This window comes from Bufo bufo, chromosome 2, assembly GCF_905171765.1.
Source record: "Bufo bufo chromosome 2, aBufBuf1.1, whole genome shotgun sequence".
Classification (NCBI taxonomy): domain Eukaryota; kingdom Metazoa; phylum Chordata; class Amphibia; order Anura; family Bufonidae; genus Bufo; species Bufo bufo.
In genome coordinates, this window is record NC_053390.1 from 202,490,059 (window position 1) to 202,508,958 (window position 18,900).

At 40.7% G+C, this 18,900-nt stretch overlaps 1 protein-coding gene across 2 annotated transcripts in view; it reads right to left on the reverse strand.

Annotated features, from left to right (window-relative positions):
- Nucleotides 1–18,900, reverse strand: part of FBXW8 (F-box and WD repeat domain containing 8) — a 143,419-nt gene that overhangs the window by 15,446 nt on the left and 109,073 nt on the right. Inside the window, exons 9-11 of one of the 2 annotated variants that reach the window (XR_005776142.1) lie at nt 6,354–6,527; nt 3,338–3,454; nt 1,897–2,360 (exon numbers count right to left, since the gene is read on the reverse strand). Coding sequence is in view for 1 of the 2 variants with exons in the window: in XM_040416037.1 (XP_040271971.1) it covers nt 2,216–2,360; nt 3,338–3,454; nt 6,354–6,527 (436 nt within the window). In the remaining variant the exon portion in view is untranslated. Of the gene's footprint in view, nt 1–1,768; nt 2,361–3,337; nt 3,455–6,353; nt 6,528–18,900 lie in introns of those variants that run through there. The other variant, XM_040416037.1, reaches the window with a different exon arrangement.

Below are 18,900 nucleotides of genomic sequence, written 5' to 3' on the forward strand. Positions count from 1 at the left end.
TAGTCGTCATTCTAGTCTTTCATCGCTCTGTGTGATTTACCCTACTTTTCTTTATTGATTTCTGGGATTACAAACTATGTTTTAAAGGAGTTATCGGAGACCTAAAGATAGGCCATGAATATCAGGGAAGAGTCTTGATACCCTGCCAATTAGCTGATTGAGGGCCATGTCCCATTCACCGTTTACCAGACACAGCCTCATACTTTTGGTAGTGGCTGTACCTGGTGCTACAGATCAGTCCCACTGGGGCACTTTAGCTTCTTTAGGCTACATGCACACGAACGTTGTTTGTTTCCGTGTCCGTTTCGGGTTTTTTTTTTGCGGATAGGATGCGGACCCATTAATTTCAATGGGTCCGCATAAAAATGCAGACAGCACACTGTGTGCAGTCCGCATCAGTATGTCCGTTCCTTAGCCCCGCAAAAAAAATAGAACATGTCCTATTCTTGTCCGTTTTAGGCATTGTTACAATGGATCTGCAAAAAAAAAAAAAAAAAGGATGGCATCAGCTTTTTTTTTTTTTCCGATCCGCAAATTGCGGACCACAAAACACATACGGTCGTGTGCATGTAGCCTTAATCAGCTGATTGGTGGAGGTGCTGAGAATAATATCCCCACAGATCTGATAGACCATCAGTTTTGTAGTCCCAGACAACCCATTTAACACAAGATAAAGACAGACATAAGGGATAATGTAAGTATAGATTTTAAATTTATAAAAAAAAGACTCTCTTTACTATATACCGGACTATAAGACACACTTTTTTTTTTTTTTTTTTTTAGCAAAAACAAAATCTTGCTAAAAAGTGCCTGTGTCTTACAGTCCGCAGTCAGGGTGCTCCAGCAGTGCCAGACCTCCATGTCTGCCAGACCTCCAGCTGTTCCTGTCAACCTGGAGCTCTTACATTCCTTCGCTGTATGAGCACCCACCATTATGCTTCTTCGCATCAGTGTCAGCTGCGCAGCTTCCGAGTTCTGGAGCGAAGCATAAAGCAATCTCACAGCTCCGGCCTTCCTTCTCCGCAGTCCAGTACATCTCACCCAGGTCCGGTGAGATCCGCTACTAGGAAGGATGCAGGTCATTTGAAAAGCGGATGGCATGTGGGGACTGTCCATCTCCAACATCAGAATTTGTAAGGTTGGCTCGATGTGGAGGAGGCTTGGGCCATGTACAGAAAATATTTATTTTTCTAATTTTTTGTTGCCTAAACCTGCGCAGCGGTAATATCCTTTTTGTTTGTCTCCTTGTCTGTAGCAGCTAGGCGATCAGGAGAGAAAATAACAGAAGGTGAATTTTTGAATCAAGCCTCATTCACACGTCAATGTACCATATACGTGTACTGTACGTGTTCTCCACGGACAGCACACGTCCCCATTCATTTGAATGTGGGTATTCATACAACAGTTTTTTTTACCATGGTCCGTGGGTCCATGTTTTTAGCACGGATGCATGCTGTATAATGGGCGTGATGGATCCGTGAACGCGGACAAAATAGTCTATGGGTCAGTGAAAACCATGGATGCAACACGGATGCCACCCGTGTTTCACGAATCATTAGGAAGAGATGCTTTGAAAATTAGCTGTGCAGTGTCACGGATGACACACGGACAACAAAAAACTGACACAGGGACCCAACATGGACATCTTCATGGAGGCATTACTGACCACCTTTTCACGGATTTAAGCATGGACACGGACGTGTGAATGAGGCTTTAGTCATTGTTTTTCAATCTAAAAAAAATAAAAATACTGAGCTGATTTCTGTAGGATACATCAGTCTATTTTACAACATTTACATAAATATGTCCGTTTACAAAATTTACACATACAAAGTCCATGATTAAAATAAAGACTGGTCAAGTGGCCATAGAAAACAATGCAGTATTCTCTATGACCAGGCGGTGGTAAAGTTATGTGCACTCTGATACAGAATAGTCAGCACTAAATATTCAACAGTATATAAACCTGATGCTTATTTACATACATAAAACCAGGATTCTTCTGCATTTCCCTTAGATGGTTTACTATACCCTTTATGCTTGTAAAATGAACCAAAATATACAATAAAATCAGACTAAATAAACCAGAAAGAAATAGCAAATTCTGCACAATAATGGTGTTGCAGAATCTCTCATTCTGTCCAAGAGTCATTTGCAAAATTGCACCTGAGAAAGAAAAGAACTGTTCATTTCATTCTTTAGAAAGACGCTGACTTCACACATTGTCATAGGGCACTGCCAGGCCAATGTTGTAATTGTATCCAGTCACTTCCCTATAAGATGAGCGACAAATGGGAAGGATGCTTTCCACAGATGTCTGATCCACTGAGAATTCATATACATTAATGGTGCCTCGATGTCTGCAATGAAAAAGAGAAAGTCATGCCAGTCCTATGGGTAGGGTGGGTTAGCAAGTGTGCCATCTAGTGGTGAGTTCTGTTCTTACACATGTAACTTATTTTATAATGCCATAAGGGCTCTTTCACACCTGCGTTCTTTTCTTCCGGCATAGAGTTCCGTCGTCGGGGCTCTATGCCGGAAGAATCCTGATCAGGATTATCCTAATGCATTCTGAATGGAGTGAAATCCATTCAGGATGCATCAGGATGTCTTCAGTTCCGGAACGGAACGTTTTTTGGCCGGAGAAAATACCGCAGCATGCTGCGCTTTTTGCTCCGGCCAAAAATCCGGAACACTTGCCGCAAGGCCGGATCCGGAATTAATGCCCATTGAAAGGCATTGATCCGGATCCGGCCTTAAGCTAAACGTCGTTTCGGCGCATTGCCGGAGCCGACATTTAGCTTTTTCTGAATGGTTACCATGGCTGCCGGGACGCTAAAGTCCTGGCAGCCATGGTAAAGTGTAGTGGGGAGCGGGGGAGCAGCATACTTACCGTCCGTGCGGCTCCCGGGGCGCTCCAGAGTGACGTCAGGGCGCCCCAAGCGCATGGATCATGTGATCGCATTGGACACGTCATCCATGCGCATGGGGCGCTCTGACGTCATTCTGGAGCGCCCCGGGAGCCGCACGGACTGTAAGTATACCGCTCCCCCGCTCCCCGCTCCTACTATGGCAACCAGGACTTTAATAGCGTCCTGGGTGCCATAGTAACACTGAAAGCATTTGGAAGACGGTTCCGTCTTCAAATGCTTTCAGTACACTTGCGTTTTTCCGGATCCGGAGTGTAATTCCGGCAAGTGGAGTACATGCCGGATCCGGACAACGCAAGTGTGAAAGAGGCCTCAGCAAAGTAAAACTGATATGCTAAAGGTACAACACTGTCCTACATAACTTTATTAAGGAAGTAAGAAGTCAATGGAGGGATTACACCCGCTACCTTCTGTGAGCAGTGAGGTCATCATCCATAATGCTGGCTCCACGTGGAGACTTCTCATCAGGAATGTTTGCCGTGATCAGACTCTGGGAGTTAAACCAAATGTAACGGACTGGGTGTCTGCAAATTAAAAAATTTAAAAAAATCACCATTTAACAGGTTGGTTGACCAAAAATAATATTCTCATGCACAGAAATGTGTACCGGACCCTCACACGGTTACATTACATGCATGAAGTACAGGTAAACAGCACCATCTAGTGTTAAAAAATTAGAATGCAGCAGAAATATACATTAATGATTCTCAGAGAATATTAATTGAAAGACTGTCCCACATGAGCATTACCGTTGAATAAGTATATTCAGGTTTTCCACCTATTTTCATAAATATATGATTAATGCATGCTAAGCCTCTTTGGCTGCTCTTTGTCCTAGTTTAGGTGACAATTAGGTGCTTTCAGCTATATGCAAAGAGGCATTTCCCAAAAAAGAGAACCATCTCGCCAGCACCACCTATTGGAAGTGGCTCCTTGTGAGGCAAGATCTGACTTTCCCACAAGCCTTGGATGAGTCTTCATACAGGACTGATCTCTTTAAGGAAATGCAGTAGAATCCTACTCCATACTGATGAGGGGAAAGCATCTATGAAACAGCTGTGTACAGATGGATATCTGGCCTGGCTATATTCCCTTGTCAAATCCCAAGGCTTGTTGAAAAGACGGATCTCGTCTCAGAGAGCCACTTCCAATAGGTGGCGATGGCGAGATGGTTCTCTTTCTTGGGAAATTCCTGTTTGCATATTCGTTTTCCATGGAGCATTGCCACTAAGGCCTCTTTCACACGGGCGTCGCGTGTGAGGGACGGATAGGATGCGGGTGCGTCGCAGGAAAATGCGTGATTTTTCCGCGCGAGTGCAAAGTGTTTTAATGCATTTTGCACGCGCGTGAGAAAAATCGGCATGTTTGGTACCCAGACCCGAACCCAGACTTTGGGTTAGGTGTTGTGTAGATTGTATTATTTTCCCTTATAACATGGTTATAAGGGAAAATAATAGCATTCTTAATACAGAATGCTTAGTAAAATAGGGCTGAAGGGGTTAAAAAAAATATTTAACTCACCTTAATCCACTTGTTCGCGCAGCCCGGCTTCTCTTCTGTCTTCTTCTTTGAGGAAAAGGACCTGTGATGATGTCACTGCGCTCATCACATGGTCCGTCACATGATCCATCACCATGTGGACCATGTGATGAGCACAGTGACGTCACCAAAGGTCCTTATCCTCTCAGGTCATCAAAGAAGGCGAACAAGTGGATTAAGGTGAGGTAAATTATTATTATAATTTTTTTAACCCCTGCAGCCCTATTGTACTATGCATTCTGTATTAAGGGAAATGTTATAATGCTATGTTATGTGAAAATCGCACCGCATCCCCACTTGCTTGCGGATGCTTGCGATTTTCACGCAGCCCTATTCACTTCTATGGGGCCTGTGTTGCGTGAAAAACGCACAATATAGAGCATGCTGCGATTTTCACGCAACGCACAAGTGATGCGTGAAAATCACCGCTCACGTGCACAGCTCCATAGAAATGAATGGGTCCGGATTCAGTGCGGGTGCAATGCGTTCACATCACGCATTGCACCCGCGCGGAAAACTCGCCCGTGCGAAAGAGGCCTAAGTCTTCATACCATGAAGTACTTCCAGTAAGTCTCCAAACAGGACTGGTCTCTTTAAGGAGAGTCAGCACCCTGCCTATGCTGCTTTCAGCTAAAAAGAGAGTGTGAACCAGACTTTTGTTGTACAGTAGTTCCTTAGCAAGTAGACTGTTATATGTGACTCAGCTATTCTGCTTGACTTGTACTGCACTGACAGCAGACAAAGAACGACTTGGTGAAGACCAGGTTACAATATTTTTCATTTACGTTCATGGCACCAGGGCCAGACTGGTTCACCAGGGAATCCTACAGTGGACTGAGGCCCTAACACAATAACGGTCTCCCACAATACAATGGGGTCCAGCAGAAAACAACTCCATTTGGAGGTGACTTTGGTGCTACTTACTTGCCTCTAGGGTCTATGTTTTATGGTTGGATTCATAAATAACCCTATTAATAAGAGTGAGGACAAACACAAGAGGTTGGGTATTTTCCTTCTGGAGAGCCCAAAAAGCTTCAACCCATATTTGTAGAATGTCTGAGGATCAAAGCTTCAAGGGGTAGTCCAATCTGTCTGCAACAGGTCACCAATGCGGCCAGTGATTGGCTGAATAGGCAGTCCATACCATTTGCTGATGTCAAGCCTGGAAGTGGAGAGGAGCGGGGACGGAAGCAGTAGCCAAACAGCAATGGCGGGGTAGTAATGAAAGCTTGTTATTTTATCCCACTCGGATAATACCCTTTGAAGCAGTTATACTGTAGACTATGAATCTCTTAAATCCATACATAACTAGAATTATGGTCTGATTGATGGATGGAATAAGAGTAGCCAGACATTCTGTGCTTCAGGCATTACTTATGTCACTTGATCCTGCTGTTATTTTAGATGCAGGAGTAAAGTCTTCCAGACAGGGTCCTCTCTCCTTTGTCTCATTGCTCACATTCACTTTCCTTTAGCTAGAAAGCCCTGGGGATGTATTGGCTCTATACAAATGAAAGGTAGTGATTGCAGTATAGTATGGTGCTCCAGTCTAAAACCGGAAAGTTGCCTTCTTTAACTCTTTGACCTAAGCTCCAACCCGTCTGTCCGGAATTAGTTGGAAATCTGAATACCGAAAACAGTAACCATGCTGAGCACAGTTTTTACGGCTATCAAGGTGGTGGGCTGTGCAAAATAAACTGCGGCTTCCACTTCGCTAGGAAGGTCAATTATTAATCTCCATAGTATCAGATACTAGAGGATGCAGGAGAAATAATTATTTCTGTATAATTACAGTGGAAGAAATCTGTAGAATCTATAGATGGAAAGTCTTTAGTAATACCAGATGTGGATACAGCATGGATAATACAACAAACAGGACAGCACCTTGCATGCATCTCCCATAGCTTCGTATCCATTCTTTGATCCCACGTGCAGGTCAAACCCTCCTCTCCTCCAGAAACCACCTTCCAGTCATCCATTTGCACTGCCGAGACTCCCAGATGATGGGCATAGAAAGAACAGAGAGATTTGCTACAACGCAGGTCGTAAACACGGACCCTAAGTAAAGAAAATCATATATTTCACTTAGGTACTTACAGTAGGACCATGAGATCCGTTACATTACTGCTGAATTCTCAGAGAAGACAGGATTCATATGAAACAGCAAACATCTGGAAACATTGGCTTGCATTTACGAAGCGATTTCGTGTAAACTGTAAAACAGGCATGCTCAACCTGCGGCCCTCCAGCTGTTGCAAAACGACAACTCCCTACAGCTATCAGCCTACAGCAGGGCATTGTGGGAGTTGTAGTTTTACAACAGCTGGAGGGCCTCAGGTTAAGCATGCCTGCTGTAAAACCTCATGCAGATATAGTACCATAGTATCCAAGACTATACCATGCTTTACGGTCTTCTATAATACACTGCCCAACAGAAAATCTCTCTCCGTTTCTTGTTCGTTTCTATTACTAGCTACAATTATTAGAAGTAGTCATGGTAAAAGCCGCTCTCCGGTATTCACCGAAACCTAGACTCCATAAACATTACTGCTAACAAGATTAACTACCTTCGGAGAGTAGCAGCACATAAAAGGCTCTATATATCCATGAATACAATAGCCGGTGATCCATATTCTGATAAAATGGACTATAAACATTAGAGAATACATGACTGCATAATGACCTCCAATCATTCATATAAATTTGGTAGGATACATAATTAGTTTAAAAAATTTGCAGCCATAACTTCACATTCTGCCCATCCAAGGAAACAGTCGGAGCGGGTGGCAGGGATTTTTTTTATAAAGGAGATTATATGAGATCATATGAGAAAATGTCCCTCAGGTGTGAAGCTCAAACATTTCCAAAATGAACGGCTTCCAGCATCCTTTTAGCTGATTAGCAAACGGCTTCCAGTAAACATAAAACGCACCCTTGGGTGCCATCTGAAATACTTCACTAGTAGTACTTTACTGTCCATATTGTCTCACTAGACTCGTGTAACTGCTCCTCAGACTTATTACCCCGGAATACCCGTGTGAAAGCCCTTGCTTGGCCTTGCCATAAAACTCCTCCGCCAACCTAATCTTTAATACATGAACAATCCAAAGAATATATCAATGTCTTGATGCTCAGTAGCAGATTACATTTTAGAAGAGAAATACACATCTCGTACAATATTGTACTACGTGGCAAGGCCTATGTGACCCTCAACAGTAGGAGCAAATGCGAAAGTCTGCATTCATCTTAAAAGTAAATCAATAAAATGATTTGTTCGAATATTCAACAGCAAAAAAATAATAAATCTCAAACTATGGCTATTTGATTCCTGCTGCTTGTGGATATAAAGGGTCTCATAAGATCAAGTAGCACAAATAAAGACGTGTAATGAGCAGGTAAAGTCATACAATCAATGTATCTATATCTATCTGACTGAATTAGGCTCCGTTCACATTGCTGTTCGATGGGAAGAATAACTGTTTTCTGTACTGTCCTATCCAGGAAACGGAAAGCTGAGGCACCGCTTACAAGATGCTGTAATGTATTTCGTCATACCATTTTATAATCCCTGAGTACCAGCGCAGTAGAGGGCTGTCAATAAGGTGATTCCTACATTTTGACATAAACTAACTAAGATGCCCAGGATATATACTTATAGTATATACACTGTTTTTCCGGTCATGGAAAGTTTTTAATGGACTCATATGGCCAGGAAAAGTGGGGCCCAGGACTGGCAATTATCACAATAAAGGACAATGTAGTTAGTATACGTTCATGTGATGTACTTGATGAAAAACGTTTAAAAAAACAAACAAAAAAACCCCCATTATTTATTAAAACCTTCACTTAAAATCGAGGCAGTTTAACCCACAAACTGTGCCAAAACAGGCCTGAGGGGTGCAGAAGAAAATGAGGGGCATGTGTATAAATATAGCCCTCAATCTGATTGCACCCCACCAGGTACTCTGTTACTAATGACAGAGTGTCAAGAAATGTGTAGCCACTAGGTGAGAGCCTCAGCCGCCTGGCTCATATCAGAAGTATTAAGCCCTTAGCCGCCTATGATAATGTAATGGTAGCCAAGTGAAGACAGGTGAGGCTATTAGAGGTCACTGGCTAAATGTCTTGAACAGCAGACACCCGGGACTAATGTCTGCGATCGGCGACAATTCAGATCATAGACATTTAACAACTTAGATGCCATGGTCAACTGTGTCCATGGCATCTGACAGGGCTTTCAGGCCTGAATGGCTCCTCTTCACAGCGAATGAAGAAACTCATGCTATTTCAGGTGACATAAAATGTTTTTTATTATACAGTACAGACCAAAAGTTTGGACACACCTTCTCATTCAAAGAGTTTTCTTTATTTTCATGACTATGAAGGCATCAAAACTATGAATTAACACATGTGGAATTATATACATAACAAACAAGTGTGAAACAACTGAAAATATGTCATATTGTAGGTTCTTCAAAGTAGCCACCTTTTGCTTTGATTACTGCTTTGCACACTCTTGGCATTCTCTTGATGAGCTTCAAGAGGCAGTCACCTGAAATGGTCTTCCAACAGTCTTGAAGGAGTTCCCAGAGATGCTTAGCACTTGTTGGCCCTTTTGCCTTAACTCTGCGGTCCAGCTCACCCCAAACCATCTCGATTGGGTTCAGGTCCGGTGACTGTGGAGGCCAGGTCATCTGGCGCAGCACCCAATCACTCTCCTTCATGGTCAAATAGCCCTTACTTTCAAAGTTTTCCCAATTTTTCGTCTGACTGACCTTCATTTCTTAAAGTAATGATGGCCACTCGTTTTTCTTTACTTAGCTGCTTTTTTCTTGCCATAATACAAATTCTAACAGTCTATTCAGTAGGACTATCAGCTGTGTATCCACCTGACTTCTCCTCAACGCAACTGATGGTCCGAACCCCATTTATAAGGCAAGAAATCCCACTTATTAAACCTGACAGGGCACACCTGTGAAGTGAAAACCATTTCAGGGAACTACCTCTTGAAGCTCATAAAGAGAATGCCAAGAGTGTGCAAAGCAGTAATCAAAGCAAAAGGTGGCTACTTTGAAGAACCTAGAATATGACATATTTTCAGTTGTTTCACACTTGTTTGTTATGTATATAATTCCACATGTGTGAATTCATAGTTTTGATGCCTTCAGTGTGAATCTATAATTTTCATAGTCATGAAAATAAAGAAAACTCTTTGAATGAGAAGGTGTGTTTAAACTTTTGGTCTGTATATAATCAAACTCCGTTCCCCATTCCAGTTAAAATAAAAAAATAGAAAAAAAAAATAACTATCATAAGTATCTACAAGTCCAAAAACGGCCAAACTATTATATATACTAAAATATAAACGTATTTATCCTGTACGGTGAACGACGTAACGAAAAAAATATCAACATGGTCGATTTGCCAATTTTTACCTCCCAAAACAAAATCGAATCATACACACTCAAAAATGGTATGTATATACACTCAAAAATGGTATCAATAAAAACTACAGATTGCCCTTCAAATAATTACACCCCCCCCCCCCCCCCCCACACACACACACAGTTCTGTAGAAATATAAAAAAAAGTTATGGGGGGGTCAGAATATGGAGATATAAAAGAAAAAAAAATTATGGCTCTGGGGAGGCAGGGAGTAATAAATGAAAATGCAAAAACTGAAAATCTCAGTAGGAACTACATCATATGGACAGATGAGACTAAGATCAACTTGTACCAGAGTGATGGGAAGAGAAGATTATGGAGAATGAAAGGAACTGCTCATGATCCTAAGCATACCACCTCATCAGTGAAGCATGGTGGTGGTGGTGTCATGGCGTGGGCATGTATGGCTGCCAATGGAACTGGTTCTCTTGTATTTATTGATGATGTGACTGCTGACAAAAGCAGCAGGATGAATTCTGAAGTGTTTCGGGCAATATTATCTGCTCATATTCAGCCAAATGCTTCAGAACTCATTGGACGGCGCTTCACAGTGCAGATGGACAATGACCCAAAGCATACTGCAAAAGCAACCAAAGAGTTTTTTAAGGGAAAGAAGTGGAATGTTATGCAATGGCCAAGTCAATCACCTGACCTGAATCCGATTGAGTATGTATTTCACTTGCTGAATACAAAACTGAAGGGAAAATGCCCCAAGAACAAGCAGAAACTGAAGACAGTTGCAGTAGAGGCCTGGCAGAGCATCACTAGGGATGAAACCCAGCGTCTGGTGATGTCTATGCGTTCCAGACTAAAGGCTGTAATTGACTGCAAAGGATTTGCAACCAAGTATTAAAAAGTGAAAGTTTGATTTATAATTATTATTATGTCCCATTACTTTTGGTCCCTTAACAAGTGGGAGGCACATATGCAAACTGTTGTAATTCCTGCACCGTTAACCTGATTTGGATGTAAATACCCTCAAATTAAAGCCGACAGGCTGCAGGTAAAGCACATCTTGTTCGTTTCATTTTAAATCCATTGTGGTGGTGTATAGAGCCAAAAATGTTAGAATTGTTTATTAATATTTATGGACTTGACTGTAACTACTGATGATATACAAAATATTAAAAAAGAACATATAGACATCTTGCATTGGACACATAAAACCCTCTGGATTCAAAGTGCAACATGCAGGGGTATGGGAATATAAAAAACATTACCGCACAAAAACCGCATAGTGTGTATACAGCAGTCTTATGTCCCAAATATATTGTAAAATAACTAACAAACAGATTTAGGGAAAAGAGCATACTGTTGCACTCTATATTATCCCGATCGTCTAAATGGAGGACAAAAAACACCCAATAGAATATGCTTGAAAAATCTTAGCGGCTATTATTAATAAAAATGCATTATTTCTTTTTTTTTATTCAAACCAGCAGGAAATCTAGTCTCTAACTTAAAAATCCAGTAAGCTTCACGGGTCAACATTTTTCAGACAAAGTGACCTTTTCGAAAGCAAAAGTGCGTAAGCCACTAACATTGCGATTATGTTTTGAAATAAAATGGTTAGCAGCATTTGAGACTCCTGTGGCTAAAGGATTCGTAATGTAGTTTAAGTGTTCCCGGAATCTCGTTTTAAACTGCCTACTAGTGCTGCCAACGTATATTAGATCACGACTGGTACATAAAATAATATAAATGACGCCTGACGTATTACAATTGATATGGGTTTGGATTTGAAAAATTGTCAGCATGGGAGGAATTGCAGAAACTGGTTGTTTGTGTCACAAAGCCACAAGTCTTACAGGGATGTCCCCCACATTTTGAAAACCCTTTAAACCTCAGCCAATTGTGCTGAGGTTTAACAGTAGCATTCATAAATAATGATGGTGACAACACGTTGGCTATAGTTTTAGATCTCCTTGGCACTATACGACAGCCCTCTTTTAATACATCATGTAAGGTTTTGTCATCGTACAATATTGGTAAACATTTTAAACAGCCTGCTCTATTTCAATGTTTACTATATGTCAAAACCAGTGTGGGAATGGGGCAATTTATTGAGTAAGCTTTCCCTACATTTGTTTTTAGCAATATCAAACCCCCTTCTGAGCATCCATTTCGGCTAACCTCTAGCTTTTAGACGTGACCAATACCCTGACAGTGTCTCAAGAACGCTTTGTCTGGGCTGCAGTTTCTTCTTGCCCTGATGAACTCACCTGTTGGTATGGCTTGTATTGTATATGGGGGATGATGGCTATTGGCCTTTAAAATAACATTACCCAAAGTCTCTTTACGGTATGTTTCGGTGTCGACAACCCGTCCAGGTACCCCCACCAATCTGAGATCCAAGAAATAAATAAATACTTTCCGGATCCCAGTGGTGGGTAAATCTGAGGCCATAGGGATTATTGGTGGTATAACCCACAAAATCTGGTATGGCAGACACATCGCCGCCCCATACAATAAGCATGTCATTGATGTATCTGCCATACCAGACCACAGCCTCCCTGAAGGAGTTGTCAACAGAGAAAACATACCGTTCTTTCCAATACGCCATAGTGAGATTTGCAACCGAGGGTGAGTACTTGGCACCCATAGAGACACCACTGATTTGTAAAAAAAAATTTAGTCAAAAGAAAAAGAATTATGAGAAAAACAGAGACCTCCATAATATAGTCAATGAGCTCAGGAGTATGAACACTGTAACGATGCAGTTGATATTCCAGAGCCCATAATGCCACATGCTGAGGAATGGAAGGGTACAGAGATATTACACAAACAACCAGTTTCTGCAATTCCTCCCATACTGACAATTCTTAAATCCAAACCCATATCAATTGTAATACGTCAGGCGTCATTTATATTATTTTATGTACCAGTTGTGATCTAATATACGTTGGCAGCACTAGTAGGCAGTTTAAAACGAGATTCCGGGAACACTTAAACTACATTACGAATCCTTTAGCCACAGGAGTCTCAAATGCTGCTAACCATTTTATTTCAAAACATAATCGCAATGTTAGTGGCTTACGCACTTTTGCTTTCGAAAAGGTCACTTTGTCTGAAAAATGTTGACCCGTGAAGCTTACTGGATTTTTAAGTTAGAGACTAGATTTCCTGCTGGTTTGAATTTAAAAAAATAAATAATGCATTTTTATTAATAATAGCCGCTAAGATTTTTCAAGCATATTTTATCGGGTGTTTTTGTCCTCCATTTAGACGATCGGGATAATATAGAGTGCAACAGTATGCTCTTTTCCCTAGATCTGTTTGTTAGTTATTTTACAATATATTTGGGACATAAGACTGCTGTATACACACTATGCGGTTTTTGTGCGGTAATGTTTTTTATATTCCCATACCCCTGCATGTTGCACTTTGAATCCAGGGGGTTTTATATGTCCAATGCAATATGTCTATATGTTCTTTTTTAATATTTTGTATATCATCAGTAGTTATATTCACTGTGGAGGTGAAGCGCTCTCACTGGGTTAACTTTCTGCCTTCTTCCCTCCCCCCTGAGCCATAAAATTCTATCAGCTGGTTCTGGCAGGACGGGAGGAGGTATTTCGGAGACCCGTGAGGTAAGTGCACTTTAGGTTATGATCAAGAACCAAGAGGGTTCGAAACATGTAAACCAGTTCGGAGGTGTGGGGAGGTGATATCCATGTTGTTGATTTATGGCTGTTTAATAAAGACGGACTACGCAAGATTATCCAGTGCTGGAGTGCTTTACTTTCTGCATTAACTACTCTTTTCATGCACGGAGTTCAACTGGGTGAGCTGGATTTATCTTTTCTATGGATTGTCAGAGCATATCTACTTTTTCCTTGTACAATGACCTCTGCACAGGGCAAAGAGCATGCCTAGAAAACTCTCCAATAGAAGTCACTGAGGTCCCCTCCTGTCCATTGTGTCTATGGACCATGGGGCTGCCGTAAAGCTTTCTAAATGCTGTTAAGAACAGATCAGGCCGATGGCCGCTCCCATAATCATGTTCATAAAATAAAAAAAATAAAAAATCTGTAATCAGAAAATAAAAACAAGTTAGAAAAACGTGTTGCTTTTCTGTGACACATTTCCTTTAACCCCTTCACGACCTTTGACGTAATACTACGTCATGGGAACCACTGCGTTCCCACAATTTGACGTAATAGTACGTCATGGTGATCGCGCGAGGGGCCTGGCAGTCCGTGGTAGCCGGGCCCCTGCTGTATCCGCCGGCATCGCTGTAAAAGCAGATTCTGGCGGATTAGCCTCTTCTATGCCGCGGTCCGCGCAAACCGCGACATATAAGGGGTTTGTGTCGGGCGAGTGATCGCATCGAGTCCTCGCGCTGCTGTGGCGGGGACCCGATGCGTCACAAGGCAGCCCGATGCCGTGCAGAGGCTGCCCAATGCATTGCACGGCTTTGGGACGTGCCTTCTACGGGTGCCGAGGAGATCCAGCCTCAGGCTGGGTCTCCTAGGCAACCTGTTAGTGTATGACTCAGTGTCATACACTAACAGGCAATGCATTACAATACAGATGTATTGTAATGCATTGCAGAGGGGATCAGACCCCCAAAAGTGAACATCAGAAATAAAGTAAAGAAAAAAAAAAAAAGTGTTTTTAATAAAATTTATAAAGTCATAAAATTAATAAAGTAAAAAAAAAAAAGCTCATTTCCTCTTATTTTATAATAAAAAACTGAAAAAAAAACAAAAACCCCACACATATTAGGTATCGCCGCGTCCGTAATGACCAGCTCTATAAATATATCACACAATCCACCCTGTCCGATAAACACCATAAAAAATAAAAACGGTGTAAAAAAATGCAATTTTTGTCACCTTACATCACAAAAAGTGCAACACCAAGCGATCAAAAAGACGTATGTCCCACAAAATGGTATCAATAAAACCATCACCTCATCCCGCAAAAAATGAGACAATCACCCAAAAAAAATAAAATATAGCTCTCAGAACATGGAGACACAAAAAACATTTTTTTGTTTCAAAACTGCTATAATTGTGCTAAAGTGAAATACATAAACAAAATATACATATTAGGTATCGCCACGTCCGTAACAACCAGCTCTATAAAAATATCACATGACCTAACCCCTCACACCGTAAAAAAAAAAAAAGTGTACAAAAAAAAGCAATTTTTGTCACATTACATCACAAAAATTGATCAAAAAGGCGTATGCCCCACAGAATAGTACCAATCAGACCGTCACCTCATCCCGCAAAAAATGAGACGCTACCTACGAGAATCGGTCAAAAAACTAAAAAGCTATGGCTCTCCGACTATGGATACACTAAAATATTATTTCGGTTTCAAAAATGCTATTATTGTGTAAAACTTAAATAAATAAGAAAAATACATATTAGGTATTGCCAAGTCCGTAACGATCTGCTCTATAAAAAAGTCACATGGCCTAATCCCTCAGGTAAACGCTTTAAAAATAAAAACGGTGCCAAAACATCAATTTTTTTGGTTACCTTGCCTCACAAAAAACGTAATATAGAGCAATTAAAAGTCATATGTACCCCAAAATAGAACCAATAAAACTGGCACCTTATCCCGCAGTTTCCAAAATGTGGTCACTTTTTTGAGTTTTTACTGTAGGGGTGCATCAGGGGGGCTTCAAATTGGACATGGAATCTAAAAACCAGTTCAGCTAAATCTGCCTTCCAAAAACCATACGACGTTCCTTTCCTACTGTGCCCTGCCGTGTGCCCGTACAGCAGTTTACGATCACATGTGGGGTGTTTCTGTAAACCGCAGAATCAGGGTAATAAATATTGAGTTTTGTTTGGCTGTTAACCCTTGGTTTGCGACTGGAAAAAATGTATTAAAATGTAAAATCTGTTACATCTCCATTTTCCATTAATTCTTGTGGAACACCTAAAGGGTTAACAAAGTTTGTAAAATCAGTTTTGCATACCTTGAGGGGTGTAGTTTCTAAAATGGGGTCATTTTTGGGTGGTTTCTATTATGTAAGCCTCACAAAGTGACTTCAGACCTGAACTGGTCCTTAAAAAGTGGGTTTTGGAAATTTTCCGAAAAACTTCAAGATTTGCTTCCAAACCTCTAAGCCTTCTAACGTCCCCAAAAAATAAAATATAATTTTTAAAATGATCCAAACATGAAGTAGACATATGGGGAATGTAAAGTAATTACTATTTTTGGAGGTATTACTATCTATTATAAAAGTAGAGAAATAAAAATTTGCAAATTTTTCCACATTTTTGGTAAATTTTGTATTTTTTTATGAATAAAATTTTTTTTTTTACGCATTTTTACCACTGTCATTAAGTACGATATGTGACGAAAAAAAAATCTCTGAATGGCCTGTATAAGTAAAAGCGTTTTAGAGTTATTACCACATAAAGTGACATGTCAGATTTGCAAAAAATGGCCTGGGCAGGAAGGTGAAAACAGGCCCGGGGTTGAAGGGGTTAACATTGCAAAAGAAGTGTTGTTGCTTCACGTTATATATATATATATATAAAACTACATTTAAGGAAAGCCTGTTTTGTTATTGTAGGGACATAATTAACTTTGCCCTAACTCCGCCATGAAATATTGAAATATACAGTTCTGCATATGAGTGCTTATCAATCTGGTAAATCCATGCTTTTGGAAGAAAACACAGGCTGAAATGCTGAATAATTTATCAAGTATGTCACGATCCAGTGCACTGAAATAACAAGCTTTGGCTTTCGTCCAGAGCTCAGTGGCATTTTTCCTCCTGTGGTCCTGAGGATTGGGGAAGGGTGCAGGTGCCTGGAAAGGGAAGGTGGGAAGTGTCTGCTTGAAAAGAAGAGACACAGCTTTTTCCAAATCCCTTTTTGAGAAGAGGAAGAGCAGGTTGCCAAAAAAGTCATCTGGTAACGCGTTCTGCTGCTTCACTGCCCACGCTGTTTAGACTGGTTATAAAACCTTTAAGTAGAAGCTGAAGATATCTAATGATAGGTGACCGATTGTACAGTAATAGGCAACATTTTTACAATTTGCAGTGTAAGTGTACAAATTCCACATAATTTTTTATGTTCCTTGAAGTGTCAATCCTGAGAGTTTCCATGAAAACAGGCCATACGTCAGTCTCCATACCTCCCATTCATTTCAATGGAGGTGGTGGTTTATATCCCCACTGATTGATTCACGATATGTCCTATAAAGACCCTTTACAATAACTACAGTTAGGTCCAGAAATATTTGGGTAGTGACATAAGTTTTGCCATTTTAGCTGTTTACCATAACATATTCAAGATACAGTTATATAATCAATAAAGGATTAAAATGCAGACTCTCGGCTTTAATATGATGGTGTTTACATCCTATTTGGAGGAAGGGTTTAGGAATTACAGCTTTTTAATATCTAGCTGCCTCTTTTTCAAGGGACCAAAAGTTAATTAGACAATTATATCAAAAGCTATTTAATGGGCTGCATGGGCTATTCTCTTGTTAATCCATCATCAATTAAGCAGGTAAAAGGTCTGGAGTTGTTTCCAGGTGTGGAATTTGCACTTGGAAGCTGTTGCTGTGAACCTTCAACATACGGTCAAAAGAGCTCTTAACGGAAGTGAAACAGACCATTAGGCTGAAAAAAATAAGAGATCCATCAGAGAGATAGTGGTCATTTTAGGAGTAACCAAATCAACAGTTTAGTACATTCTGGTTAAAAAAAAAAAACGCACTGGGGAACTCAAAAAGGCCTGGACGTCCACGGAAGACAACAGTGGTGGATGATTGCATAATACTTTCCCTTCACAACATCCACCCGAGTGAAGAACACTCTCCAGAAAGTAGGTGTATCAGTATCTAAGTCTACCATAAAGAGAATCATTCATGAGAGCAAAGGTACAAACCATTGATCAACCTTAAAAATAGAAAGGCCAGATTAGGCCGCCAAAAAACATCTAAAGAAACCAGCCCAGGAAGAGCATTTTTTGGACAGATAAAACTAAGATCAACCTGTACCAGAATGATGGGAAGAAGAAAGCATGGAGAAGGCTTGGAACGTCTCATGATCCAAAGCACACCACATTCTCTGTAAAATATGGTGGAGGCAGTGTGATGGCATGGGCATGCATTGCTTCCAATGGCACTGGGTCACTAGTGTTTATTGATGGACAATGAGAGTTTTTAAGGCAAGTCAACCCGATCGAGCATCCATTTCACTTGCTTAAGACAAAACTTAAGGCAGAAAAACTCGCAAACAAGCAACAACCGAAGACAGCTCCAGTAAAGACTTGGCAAAGCATCGCAAAGGAAGAAACCCAGCGTTTAGTGATGTTCATGGGTTCCAGACTTTAGGCAGTCATTGTCTGCAAAGGATTCTCTACAAAGTATTAAAAATGAACATTTTCTTTATAGTAATGTTAATTTTTCCAATTACTTTTGAGCCCTTGAAACAAGGAGGCTTTGTAGAAAAATGGTTGCAATTCCTAAATATTTCAGAGGATATTTCTGTTCAACCCCATGAATTAAACCTAAAAGTCTACACTTCAATTGCATCTTGAAATTGTTTCATTTTAAATCCAATGTGGGGGCATGCAGCCCAAATCATGACGATTGTGCCACTGTCCAAATATTTCTGGACCTAACTGTATAAACCTGACGCATAGCATCTTTTAGTGATAACTTCCAAGGAGATGTACAAGTGTACATGTGTTTTTTTTTTTCATACCAACTACTGTCCAAAATGAATCTTACGCATGTTCTACCCTGATTGAAGGTGTTTCTGTGGGGGGAAATGGAATCCTTTCTATACTTTAAAAACAGCATACCGTATAACTATTTTTATGGGGATATCACTTCGAAAGATGCAACACACTGAGATGTGAAGGCATAAGGTCCAACTGTATGAAATCCACCAGGGCTACTCGCATAAAGAACGTTAGCGCGGCTGCTGCAAGTATTGGTACTGCCCGCCACCGCACCTGCCAACTAATATGACATATAATACAACTACTTGTGTTCACTTCTA